Below are 14616 nucleotides of genomic sequence, written 5' to 3'. Positions count from 1 at the left end.
TTTTTCTTTAACATTAAAATTCTTATTATTATTATATTATTATTATTATCATTATTATTATTATTATATTAGATTTGCCATTCGATACAGGGTCACAGGAAAAATAATCTTTATTCCTTTGTTTTTCAGGGGACGGGATGATGATAAAATAGATCTACCAAACAATCTAACAGAAGCCATAAAAGAAGGTAGATCATAAATACAGACACACTTTAAGAATTACCTGGCGTAGCTGCACCCGCACCAGCTGAGTATCATTCCATGCTAATATGAGGTAAGAATTTATTTCGAATTCTCATGAAATTATATATGGATATCCATTTTCATTATAATTTTCATTGTTGTTGTTTTGTTGTTGTTGTTGTTGTTGTTATCGCTGTTGTTGTTGTTGTTGTCGTTAAAATCTGTTTTGAAGGAGCAAGTACAATCCTCTTGCAAGGTACCACATCAAAACAAATAGTATTGCATAAATCAATAATAATAATACAAGATATCAGTATAGACGTTCTATCATAAAAGGGAAACAATTACTGAAATTTAGGCATCGTGAAAAAATAGCACAGTAACAATAGTTGCAAAATCTGGAGGAATAATGCAATAGCTGCTGATGTATTAAGAAGTAGAGTTTTGAATGCATCTCTCTCTCTCTCTCTCTCTCTCCTCTCTCTCTCTCTCTCTCTCTCTCCATCGAGTTTTGTATGACTTGGTGTTTTTAAAGGATGAACATTTTGAACAAAAAATAAAAGTCATCCATGGATGTGGGTGTTATCCCTACTACCACCGCTGTCCTACATGCAACCATCAGAAGTTAACTAACTACCAGGCACGCAAACTATTACTTAGATTAATAGATGACAACAAATGAACGAAAACAAAGAAGGATAAGAATGGGATGTAGAGCTTTTGGTTAATAGAATGAGATTATGAAATGTAAATTGCCACTTTCTCTAAAAAGGAAAAGTGTTTATTCAGATGGTCCTACCAGTTTTAACTTATGCATCGTCAGCTTGGAGTCTAACTAAAGCCTTAGAACATAAGTTAGGAAAGAATAATGTTTGGAATAACACTAAAAAGACAGAGGAATAGTAACATGGATAGGACAGCAAACAAAAGTGACATGTACGAAAAGGAATTGATATAGACTGGCATGGAAAGTCCATAGACAGATGCGTATAGGACATGTCTGAGGCCTTTGGCCTGCAGTGGACTAGTAATGGCTGATGATATGATTATGAGTATATATATATACTATATATATATATATATATATATATAATCTAAATATATAAATATGTATATATATATATATATATATATTTATATACATATATATATATATTTATATATATATATATATAATGTATATATATATATATATATATATATAAGTGAATGGAGGAAACTTGGGTGTTTAAGGTCGGAACAAGTCGTTTAGTCATCATCAACTCATGAATGTGCAAATCATGGTAATATGATACTTGGCCTAGAATGAAAATCTTTGCTGTCAATATTTAGTTTACACATTCAAGTACTATTGCGAATAGTTGAGTGTTCTGGGCTGGATATTCTGCAACCCTTTTGAAAGCTCATCCTTCTAGGGGATTCAATTCTGACCTTCAATAACCTCTTGTCCTATTGTTACATTTTGGGGAAATATATCTGAACACTACACCAGAGGACACAAAAGGACTCATTTGATCTTAGAAGAAGTGTCAATTGTGAAAGGATTCTTTGAGATCAGTTTTACATCAACCGATGTGAAATGATGTTTGGGGATTTTAGTAAATTTCTTTATTTAAACAAATCATCACGAAGAAAAGAACAACTAGCACCGAATTTTATCTAAGGAACTGTAGTGTATTTATTTATTCATTTATTTATTTTTATTATTTGTTCAATAATTCTGTTCAAACGCTATTAAAGTGGTATGGTGAAATAAACGACCCCCTCTCTCTCTCTCTCTCTCTCTCTCTCTCTCTCTCTCTCTCTCTCTCTTTCTCCTATGAACATAAGTCTTCTTAGAGAAGTAAGCTGCCATTCGCCTCATGCCCTCCTGCTCACCCTCTCCCCTTGTCTAACTTTGAATACAGACACAGGTCTGCTTCCCCACGTTCTGCTTTGCTTTGCTTTGTATGAAGACCACCTGCCTTTCAGAGCCCCGACAAAGGGACGGGGGCTTTGCTGTGGCTCCACAAACGTCGGGTGAAGTCGCCAGGTGTCGCTTTTGAGTTCTCAGGTGAGAGAGAGAGTCGTCAATCGGTAGAAGAAGAAGAAGAGTCAAACAGAGGTTGTGAATGGAAACTCGCTCTCAGATGGCGTTGTGAATGAAATGCACCCTTAGGATGCGTTCTGAACATCAAGCTTTTCATTAACAAGGTGTGAATCCATTCCCAATGATGACTGATGTGGTAACGTCCCTGACTTGTGAACGCTAGACAGGGGTTAGATTCCCGCTCAATATCGTTAGTTTCTTTGATCGCTGCAAACTCACCGTCCTTGTGAGCTAAGGATGGGGCATTTTGGAGAGCCTATAGGTCTATCTGCTGAGTCATCAGCAGCCATTGTCTGGCTCTCCTTGGGCCTAGCTTGGGTGGAGAGGAAGCTTGGGCGCTTATCATATGTTTACACGAGCTTGATAGAGCAATGTCACTGTTCCTTGTCTCTGCCATTCATAACCGGCCTATAAACCTTTAAATCTTCTTCTGTACAGAGTCTGAGTAAAAGGCCTTTTATGATTGTGGTCTTGAGTACCATTCGTTTCAATGTGGTCTTAAAAGAACTCTTATCTTGATTGTAGTCTGAATACATTGCTGTCAATTGGAGGCTTAATAAAACGAAAGACTTCTACAAAATGGGGAAGATCATTATTATTATTATTATTATTATTATTATTATTATTATTATTATTATTATTATTATTATAATGGGAAGATTATTCTTTAACTATGATATAAATAGAACGCTCGTTTTTCAATGGTCAGGACAAAGTCCATTCCATTATGTAAATTAGGTTTCATTTCAACTCTTACACATTATCACAAAAAAAAAAAAAAAAAAAAAAAAACAATGATTTAGAACTGATTTATTTTTTTATATGCAAGACTTATGTATAGACCTATGAAAATAAATTCTTGATTTTAAATTTTTAACGCTAACAAAAGCAATTCTAGATCAAACATTATATATTGAGGAGCAACTATTCTTCATACGATGTTTTCAAAGAATTGACTAAAAAAGTCTAGTATGGTGGTTTTATTCCATAATAACTTTGTCCAAAAAAAACGATTATCCAGTAACTTGAACTTTCACACTTGATAATTAATAATTAAGCATTTCTTATACATTTTAACATCGATTTACCAAATAACCGGAATTTTAAATTAAAAAATTTTTGTTATCTTCATGTTCATAATAACAGGATACTGAAGATACCCAATATTCGGGAAAATAATCCTTTTTGATATAACTTAGAAGTTTACGAAAAAAAATTCCAGAGTTCTTCTCCTGGAAGCTTATGAAGGGAAAGATCATCTTTGTCGGAACTTAAAGTTTTATGCTGAAACTTTCTCTCAGAAGTTTGGTCATAGTGGCGATTATGACCTTGCTTTAAGGTCAAGAAGTTTTGCTTCATTCGGTGAATAAAAGTGAATATAACTCGCAGAGAGAGAGAGAGAGAGAGAGAGAGAGAGAGAGAGAAAACTAAGGTGTTAAAGAAGAGGGACATATATATAAATCCTATATATGAGAGAGAGAGAGAGAGAGAGAGAGAGAGAGAGAGAGAATGAAATACAAAAGTGTTAAACAAGAGGGACAGCTATATATCCTATCAGAGAGAGAGAGAGAGAGAGAGAGAGAGAATGAAATACAAAAGTGTTAAACAAGAGGGACAGAGCTATATATCCTATCCAAGAGAGAGAGAGAGAGAGAGAATGAAATACAAAAGTGTTAAACAAGAGGGACAGAGCTATATATCCTATCCAAGAGAGAGAGAGAGAGAGAGAGAGAGAGAGAGAGATGAAATACAAATATCTTAAACAGGAGGGACAGAGATTTATATCCTATCAGAGAGAGAGAGAGAGAGAGAGAGAGAGAGAGAGAGAGATGAAATATAAAAGTGCTAAAGAACAGGGACAGATATAATTCCTAAGAGAGAGAGAGAGAGAGAGAGAGAGAGAGAGAGAGAGAAAATACAAAAGTGTTAAACAAGAGGGACAGAGCTATATATCCTATCTGAGAGAGAGAGAGGAGAGAGAGAGAGAGAGAGACTTCATGATACTTGGTTATTGAGCATATTGTTTTTTTTTCTTGTCTACATGAAAGGTGAAGTCTAGTCAAGAATATATTGGTAATCACTACTATATATTAACTACGTCCTAATGTTCTCGTGTTTCATTATAACCCTTTTTCAAAACCATAAAGTTATACAATACAATACTATTCTATGTGAGCATTAACATAATGTTAAACAATTAAATTATGTGCGAACATTATCATAATGTTTAACAATTGATCAACATTAACAATGTTAAATAATTTCAACATTAACATATTAAACAATTCTATTCTGTACGAACATTATCATGATGGTAGACAACTTCAATATTAACATAATGTTAAACAATTCTTCAACATTAACTTAATGTTAAATAACTTCAACAGTAGCATAATGTTAAACAACTTCAACATTAACATAATGTTAAACAATTCTATTCTGTGCGAACATTATCATAATGGTAAACAACTTCAACATTAACATAATGTTAAAATATTCTTCAATGTCTTGGACGCCCAAGAGGAAAACTTTTTCCATTATCATAATATAAACAACACTATTTGAGGGCTTTCTTCAGACAATCTCATGTGATTCATTTCTTTCTCTCATTTCTTTCTTTCTGCAACGTAATTTTAATTGGTTTCTCTATGTATTTTTCTATTCTTATTCTTTAATTCTCGAGTTTTATTGATTATTATTTTTTGGTTGGTTTTAGTAACTTAATTTTTTTTGTTTGTTTTCTATATTTTTCCCGCAAGTTAATTATGTTTTGGTTTTCTATGCTTTTTCATAACTTAATTTTTTTTTGTTTTCTATATCTTTAAGCAACTTAATTTTTTTTTCTATATTTTTTTCGTAACTTTCCTATGTCTTACGCAACTTAATTTTATATATATTTTTTTTATATACTTTTGTATATAATTTTGTATATATTATCATGATAATTATTTTATTATTGTTATTAAACCTTCTATTTTATATCGAATAACTCCCAAATTCAAATCAGAATTGCAACAATACAGGGATATACTGTATATATATACATAGAGAGAGAGAGAGAGAGAGAGAGAGAGAGAGAGAGAGAGAGCGAAGGTGTGTACCAATCTGTGTCTTATAAAACCTTCCAAACAAACTCCCAAAGCAATAAAGAAGCGTCCAAACGCTGACGTTGCAGAAATTAATTTCTGGAAAGAATTTATTGAACCCAAATGATGGAACAAATGAGGACACAAGGAAATACCAAGAAGAAAGACTCCTGGACAAAGGGAATTATGGTATATATATATATATATATATATATATACAGGGTGTCTCAAAAAAATGTACTCACTCTTAGAATTATGAGCAAACCTTTATTTATGGACATAGAGCGAAATGAAATAGCATCGAATACATGAGACAAATGTTCAAACATGATTCTTCAAACACATTTGTCTCATGTATTCGATGCTATTTCATTTCGCTCTATGTCCATAAATAAAGGTTTGCTCATAATTCTAAGAGTGAGTACATTTTTTTGAGACACCCTGTATATATATATATATATATATATGTCACAAATCAATATATCTGCGTATATATTCATATATCAGCCTTGTATTATATTAATGTAGAAGGATTTTGTGTGTCATAATAAGCATTTTATTTTTGTTTATTGTTATAATTACTGTTTATACACGGTCTTATTCTACAGTTTATTTCTGCATATATATTTATATATCAGCTCTGTATTATATTGATGTACAATGATTTCTGTATATTATCATAAGCATTTTATTTAGTTTGTTATAATTATTGTTTATACACAGTCTTATTCTATCGTTTTTCATGTTAAAGTAGTTAACTGTTGTTTACTGAAAATAATGAGAGTAAAACTTGTGTGCTTGTTCTATTGTTACTAGCTAACGCTAGTTGCTTGATTTTAATTTGTAATATGTATGTTAAGTCCTTCACAACAGATGTCGCCCCCGCTATTCATGGATACATATTTATGGTTATAGAATTTGTGTTTTTTGCGGAGTCCTTGGAAACGAGCCGAGGCGACATCCAAACCTTTGTTTTAGGGAGAGACACAACCGGTGGTGCTTCTAACGCACGTGTTATAAAGGGATTTCTCTCTCTCCCAGTTTAAGACTGGCAGTGCGAGGGGGTTATTATTGTTATACTGTGAACTATTATAGTACTTAAGAAGTTTTGCTCAGTAGAGCGTGATTGACAAGTGTATGCTGCGGTTTGTGACTTATATATTGAAGAGTTAATAAAAGCTATACTAGAATAGCGAAATTAAGCAGAATAGTCTTATTTTATTTTCACACCTGCCAATTACTGAACCTGAATGTGACAAGTGGCGACCCTGCCAGGATTGGCAACAGTGAAAAATATAAAGGCTGGAAATTGAAGTCATGGAAACCTTCAAAGAATATCTTGCATTGGCAAAGGACTACGGACTGGACGACGAGAAGGCCATTGAGTTTGCCGAGCACAGGGTTCAAGCAGAAGAAAAGAATCTTGAGAGAGAAGAGAGACTGAAAAGGTATGACGCCGAGCGTGGGAAGGCTTTGGCCGAATTAGAAGAGAGGGAGCGGGAGCGACGACATGCACTAGAAGAGAGGGAGCGGGAGCGACGACATGAACTAGAAATAAAGAAACTTGAACTAGAGGCAGCACAACACCATGTAGAGGCACCAACAGTGATCAATAACCACTCTCCTAAAGCAAAAATCCCAAACCTCCCAGAGTTTGTGGATGGTAAGGATGAGCTTGACAGCTACTTGTTAAGGTTTGAGAGGTATGCTAACACACACAAGTGGGACAGGTCAACGTGGGCCTCGTCTCTTAGTGCTCTTTTGACAGGGAATGCCCTTCTAGTCTATGGTCGGCTCTCTGACGATGATGCAAAGGACTATGAAATTTTGAAGAAAGCTCTCTTCAGAAGATACGACCTTACTGAGGAAGGCTTCCGTAAAAAGTTCCGGAACACGCCCCCAGAAGAAGGAGAGAGCCCCTGCACAGTTCATTGTCAAGCTCAAGAACTTCCTCAAGAAGTGGATGGAACAAGCTGGTGCTTATGAGACTTTTGCTGAGCTCCAACAGCTGGTGATCAAGGAACAGTTCATCAATGCTGTCTCAAATGCACTGGAAGTTCATTTGAAGGAAAAAGCCCCCTACTAATCTGGATGACCTGGCAAAGGCAGCAGAGCAGTACCTCACAGCTCATGGGACTGAGCTCTATAAGGAGGCCAAGGTAGCTAAAAAGCCTGTGTATCGACCACCTAAGCAGACAGGACCAAGTGCTTTTGAGAATCCTTGGCATGGGCCCAATGAGCAAGTCAAAGGAACTTCAGCTAGAGATGTAAGGTGCTACAAATGCAACCAGCTCGGCCACATAGCATCGAAGTGTCACCTCTCAGATCAGTCAAGGGGTCCTAGAAATGACAAGAAGTGTATGTTCTGTGATAAATTTGGTCATGATCTCCCTGAATGTAGGAAATTGAAGACCATCAAAACTGCTTATTTGGATGTTGAGAAAAGTGTTGAAGAGGCACAGACACCAGTGGCACAAGTCTCGTCCTTCTGTTCAATCAGTGCCCCTCCTCCAGAAATGGATGTAGCAAAGATAGATGCTTGCATCAAGGAAGGAAAGCTTTTCCTTGAGAATGGTTTTGCAGTCCCTTGTATGAATGCTTGTGTTCCAAGCAATGAAGACTCTATGCCAGTGACAAAGGGTCAAGTAGGATCCCACATTGTTCGGGTGTTGCGTGACTCTGGATGTAGTAGTGTGGTAATCAAACAAAAGTTTGTTGATCCTGATCTTTACACTGGAACCTTAGTGCTTGTCAGGCTTGCTGACAACTCCTTCCGGAGAGCTCCAATGGCTAAAATCTACATCAACACTCCATACCTGATTGGAGAAGTGGATGCAGTTTGTCTTCCTGACGCCCCCTATGATCTTCTAATTGGAAACGTTCCATGTGCAAGACCAGCTGAAGACCCTGACCCAGCGTGGCAGGACACCTGTGACCAGGAGACCTGTGCAGTGGCAACAAGGGCACAAGCAATGCGAGAGGGTAAGAGACCCTCTCCACTGGTAGTGCCAGGCAGTAACCTGTACAAAGAAGTCGATAGGGATGAAGTTTGTCGACTACAGAAGAAAGATGACACACTGAAGAAGTTTTGGACCTCTAAAGAAGAGAGAAAAGGAAGGCAAGTAATCCGGTTTGAAACCAGGAAACAGTTATTGTACAGGACATTTGTTCATCCAGACATCAACCATGGGAATCCAGTCTCCCAAGTTATGGTTCCTAAACCACTGAGAACCCAAGTCCTGACATTAGCTCATGAATCTACCTTAGGGGGCCACCTGTGTGCCAAGAAGACAAAGGAGAAGATCCTCAGAGAGTTCTACTGGCCTGGAATGGGGGCAGATATAACGAGGTTCTGCAGATCTTGTGACATCTGCCAGAAGACAATCAGCAAAGGTAGGGTGACAAAAGTACCTCTTGAGAAACTGCCAATCATTGATACTCCATTCAAGAGGGTATCTGTGGATATAATTGGTAAGATACACCCACCATCTGAGAAGGGACACCAGTTTATCCTCACTATGATGGACCATGCCAGTAGGTATCCTGATGCAGTGCCCTTGAAGAACATTGACTCTGAATCAGTTGCAGAAGCTTTGGTAGATATGTTTAGCAGGGTAGGGGTGCCTGAAGAAATATTAAGTGATCTTGGAACACAGTTTACCTCTGACTGCATGAAGGAAGTAGCTAGACTCCTCAGCATGCGACAACTTACAACTACTCCATACCATCCAATGTGTAATGGATTGGTGGAAAAGTTCAATGGAACTCTAAAGCAAATGCTGAAAAAGTTATGTCAAGAGAAGCCTAATCAGTGGCACCGGTATATCAATGCTGTGTTGTTTGCTTACAGAGAAGTTCCTCAAGAGTCGACAGGATTCTCCCCCTTTGAGATACTATATGGAAGATCTGTAAGAGGGCCAATGCAGATTTTGAGGGAACTATGGACAAAAGACATTGAAGAGCCAGAAGTCAAGAGTAGCTATCAATATGTCTTTGAGCTCAGGAAGAAAATGGAAGAGACCATGAAACTAGCAAATGAAGCACTGAAGTTGGCACAAGGGCGATACAAACATTACTATGATAGGAGATGCAGGCCTCGAAGTCTTCAGGTAGGCGATCAAGTACTGATTCTACTCCCTACGGACAGCAATAAGCTACTCATGCAGTGGAAGGGCCCGTTTAATGTAGAGAATATTGTGGGCAAGAATGATTATGGTATAAACATTCATGGAAAAGTTAGAACTTTTCATATCAACATGTTGAAGAAGTATCTTCAAAGAGCAAAAGATGTCATCTTAGATACAGCGTGTGCTGTGTTTGACAATGTTAGCAACTCAAGTATAGACATCCATGAGGATGAAGAGTTACTGGAGATAGCACCAACCTCTGCATCAGAAACAATAAAGGATATTATGTTTGGCTTAAACCTTGACCTGCATCAGCAACGTCAAATCAAAGAACTTGTGCGGGAGTATGAAGATATCTTTACGGACATCCCTGGAACGTCAAACAAAGGTGAGCATAAAATAGAACTTACATCGCATGAACCCGTGAGGAGTAAGCCATACCCGGTACCATATGGTGTCAGAGCGTCCCTTAGGAAAGAGATAAAAGATATGCTAGACATGGGTATCATCCAGGAGTCCTGCATCACCTTATGCTTCGCCAGTGGTGATGGTAAAGAAATCTGATGGGTCAAATAGAGTATGTATAGACTTTAGAAAACTTAATCGTATTACTATATTTGATCCAGAACCAATGGTTACAGCAGATGATGTTTTTGCCAGGTTATCAGAAAGCAATTACTTTACAAAGATTGATTTCACCAAGGGCTACTGGCAGATCAAGGTTCGATCAGAAGATGTCCCAAAGACAGCTTTTGTTACTCCTGATGGCCAATATGAATTTCTTAAGATGCCTTTTGGCATGGTTAATGCAGGAGCCACATACGTTAAGTGTATGCGAACACTTCTTAAAGGTCTCGATAATGTGGAAAGCTATATAGATGACTTACTGGTACACACAAAGTCATGGTCTGAGCATTTAGAAACCTTGCAAGAGTTATTTCAGCGTATTAGAAATGCAAATCTCACAGTTAGGCCAAGCAAGTGTATTTTAGCTTCAGAAACAGTACAATTCCTGGGGCATGAAATCCAGGGAGGCACTTTGAGTCTTCAGGAAACCAACATTAGTAAAATTCAATCAGCCCCACAACCAAAGACTAAGAAGGAGGTAAGATCGTTTTTAGGACTTACGGGATTTTATCGTGCTTATGTCCCAAACTATGCAACCATTGCTGCTCCGCTATCTGACCTGACAAAGAAGGGGAAAAGCAATGTTGTACAGTGGCAGGAGCCTCAAGAGAAAGCATACAACAGTCTGAAGTCTATACTGGTTAATAAACCTGTCCTGCGCCTTCCAGACCTAAACAGAAGATTCATCTTGAGAACAGATGCTTCGGACGTGGGACTAGGGGCAGTGTTACTTCAGGAATATGAGGATGGTTTGTTCCCCGTGAGTTTCGCCAGCCGGAAACTGTTGGACAGGGAGCAAAGATACAGCACTATGGAGAAAGAGTGTTTGGCTATTGTGTGGGCTCTGCAGAAATTCAAAATGTATTTGTATGGTGTTGACTTCACGTTACAAACGGATCATCAACCGCTGGCATTTTTGAACAGTTCGAAGTTTACAAATGACAGAATAATGAGATGGGCAATGTTCTTGCAAAATCATCGATTCAGAGTAGAAGCAATAAAAGGTAGTTCAAACGTTGGAGCTGATTTTCTAAGCAGGGTATTGGGATAATTCTTGTCACAATGCCGGGTTGACTTTTAGATGAGATGTCTATACAGATAATGGTGGCTAAAACTTGATAAATTGAATTGTAATGTTGGGAGTATAAATTTGAAAATTTATACTTAAAAGGGGGGGCCTGTGTCACAAATCAATATATCTGCGTATATATTCATATATCAGCCTTGTATTATATTAATGTAGAAGGATTTTGTGTGTCATAATAAGCATTTTATTTTTGTTTATTGTTATAATTACTGTTTATACACGGTCTTATTCTACAGTTTATTTCTGCATATATATTTATATATCAGCTCTGTATTATATTGATGTACAATGATTTCTGTATATTATCATAAGCATTTTATTTAGTTTGTTATAATTATTGTTTATACACAGTCTTATTCTATCGTTTTTCATGTTAAAGTAGTTAACTGTTGTTTACTGAAAATAATGAGAGTAAAACTTGTGTGCTTGTTCTATTGTTACTAGCTAACGCTAGTTGCTTGATTTTAATTTGTAATATGTATGTTAAGTCCTTCACAACAGATGTCGCCCCGCTATTCATGGATACATAATTTATGGTTATAGAATTTGTGTTTTTGCGGAGTCCTTGGAAACGAGCCGAGGCGACATCCAAACCTTTGTTTTAGGGAGAGACACAACCGGTGGTGCTTCTAACGCACGTGTTATAAAGGGATTTCTCTCTCTCCCAGTTTAAGACTGGAAGTGCGAGGGGGTTATTATTGTTATACTGTGAACTATTATAGTACTTAAGAAGTTTTGCTCAGTAGAGCGTGATTGACAAGTGTATGCTGCGGTTTGTGACTTATATATTGAAGAGTTAATAAAAGCTATACTAGAATAGCGAAATTAAGCAGAATAGTCTTATTTTATTTTCACACCTGCCAATTACTGAACCTGAATGTGACAATATATATATATATATATATATACAGTATATACATATATATATATATGCGTATTTTATATTATACTGTGTATATATATATATATATATATCTATATATATATATATATATATATCTATATATATATATATATATCTATATATATATATATATCTATATATATATATATATATATATCTATATATATATATATATATATATATCTATATATATATATTTATATATATATATATTTGTATATATATCTATATATATATATTTATATATATATATATTTGTATATATATATAGATATATATATATATAAATATATATATATATATACATAGATATCTATTATATATATATATATATAAATATATAAATGTGTATATATATACACACATATATACATATATATATATATATATATATATAATGGACAATGTCTTAGTGCCGTTCCGGACGGACTGTCCCCCAGATAGTTTTCAAAATAGCATGGAAAATGCATTTAAATTCGTCCATTTTAATCACTCGTTATTTTATCACCTGACATTTCATCAGCAGATAATTAAACGTTCCTCTTTTCACCATTGGATAGTTAATCATTATTCATTTTATCATAAGACGCTTAGATAATAATTAATTTTTCAACCATTGTACAATTCATGAAAAGCTTTTAATCCCATGACGTTTTCAAACAGAATAGAAGATGAAGTTTTTTTTTTTTGAAAAATAACTATAAGCAATGAAACTCCTGTGTGCATCAAGAAATTTTCATGCCACAAGCATAAAGAAAATTAAAACAATTCTATCCGTTAGGCGTTGGTGAAGTACACAGTTAAAAAAACCCGTAACTTTAATCGGAAATTTTCCGTAAAAATATAGTTCCCTGCAGCATTCCAGTAAAATACAAGCGGCCGTAATTTTTACCCTACTCTTTTGTTAACTTTACGGGTTGGTGATTGTAATATCACTCCTTAATGCCAATGTATTCGTTTTTAAAACGATAAGTGTCTGGCAACATTTATTCAAGGATTTTCTACCGTTCTTTTACGGAATATTTTTAACAGTGTACAGAATCCCACCGAGGAAAAATAGGTTAGAACAACCACTCCTAAATTATCAAATCGTGTTATTTCACTTCCTCACTTGGAACATTCCCATTTCCATAATGGGAATGGCAGAGGAGCAAGAGCACCAGTAACAGAGATGAAAAATTTAACAACTGGAATCGGTGCCGAGTTGTCGGCAATTACAGGAATTCTATGTCAAGATATATCGAATGAAACTGTTATGAGATTGCCGAAGAATCCATGTATTCAGCGTACCCTACAACGATTTAAAGGCTGATCCACACTGCACCGTCACGTCATATCATGTTACATCACGCCACGTCACGTCACGTCACATCAAGTCACGTCACGTCAGAATTGTCTTGTAAGGAATACGTGCCGTGACGGTGCTGTGATGTGATGGTTCTATGACGGGGACGAAGAACTGTTTAGTATGAACATATCCATCTATTTACATGGAAGAAACGGTGACGTGACGTGACGTGATGAGACGGTGATAAGATGAATAGTGTGAATACATAGCATCGATGACGTGACGTGACGTGACATGACGTGACGTGACGTGACGTGGCGTGACGTCATGTGACCTGACGTGACGTAATATGACAGGACGTGACATGACGTGACGTGACGATCATGTCACGGTTCAGTGTGAATCAGACTTTACAAAAAAACTCCGATGCCCTTGGTCGTTCACCAAAACGCCATAGATTTTGAAATTTCAGAGAAATTTAAAGAAATTCTTCTACATTACTCTAGTACTTGGAAAAGCTTTCTTCTGTCTTTGGTCTTCGAATGATATATTGTATAAAATACAATATATCAAGATAAGAGTGAAAAGCTGTGATGATGAAATGTATTGATGGTGAAAAGTCAAGTGATGAAATTTTGGGGGAATAATTGTCTCATGATGATATAACGCATGATCAAATATCGTGTGGTGATGTGTCGGATGAAGTTTTTAAATATATATATATATATATATATATATATTTATATATATATATATAATACAAGTATATATACATATAATATATATATATATATAATGCAAGTATATATATATATATATATATATGATACAAGTATATATATATATAATATATATACTGTATATATATAATACAAGTATATATATATATATATATATATATAATACAAGAATATACAGTATAATTAGTATAATGAAAATTATAGAACATCGTGATAAGTAAATTAAGCCTATTTTTACACAATGACTGACTAGAAGAGAGAGAGAGAGAGAGAGAGAGAGAGAGAGAGAGAGAGATAGTTTTATTGATCTTCCTGTATTTATGACTACGTAAGAATTATTGTTTTTATTTTATTTACCAATAATTTCATATTTTTCTATATATTATAACTTTTACAAATTCCATAACCTTGTTAAATGTAGATACAAATATTTTTCATTTATTTCAATTGAAGTATTTTTAATTAGCATAACTCATCTAGATAAC

The 14616-nt window shown here is 35.5% G+C and overlaps 1 protein-coding gene across 1 annotated transcript in view; it reads left to right on the top strand.

Moving 5' to 3' along the window:
• The first annotated feature begins 269 nt into the window (after positions 1–269).
• The window catches only part of LOC137625470 (uncharacterized), a 15187-nt gene continuing 840 nt past the window's right edge, over positions 270–14616 (top strand). The window contains exons 1-6 of the mRNA XM_068356381.1: positions 270–274; positions 2139–2236; positions 7010–7241; positions 7427–9266; positions 9801–10035; positions 10127–10861. Of these exons, the coding sequence (XP_068212482.1) occupies positions 270–274; positions 2139–2236; positions 7010–7241; positions 7427–9266; positions 9801–10035; positions 10127–10861 (3145 nt within the window). The remainder of the gene's footprint in view (positions 275–2138; positions 2237–7009; positions 7242–7426; positions 9267–9800; positions 10036–10126; positions 10862–14616) is intronic.

This window comes from Palaemon carinicauda, chromosome 32, assembly GCF_036898095.1.
Source record: "Palaemon carinicauda isolate YSFRI2023 chromosome 32, ASM3689809v2, whole genome shotgun sequence".
NCBI classification, from domain to species: domain Eukaryota; kingdom Metazoa; phylum Arthropoda; class Malacostraca; order Decapoda; family Palaemonidae; genus Palaemon; species Palaemon carinicauda.
This window is presented reverse-complemented; position numbering and strand designations above follow the sequence as displayed.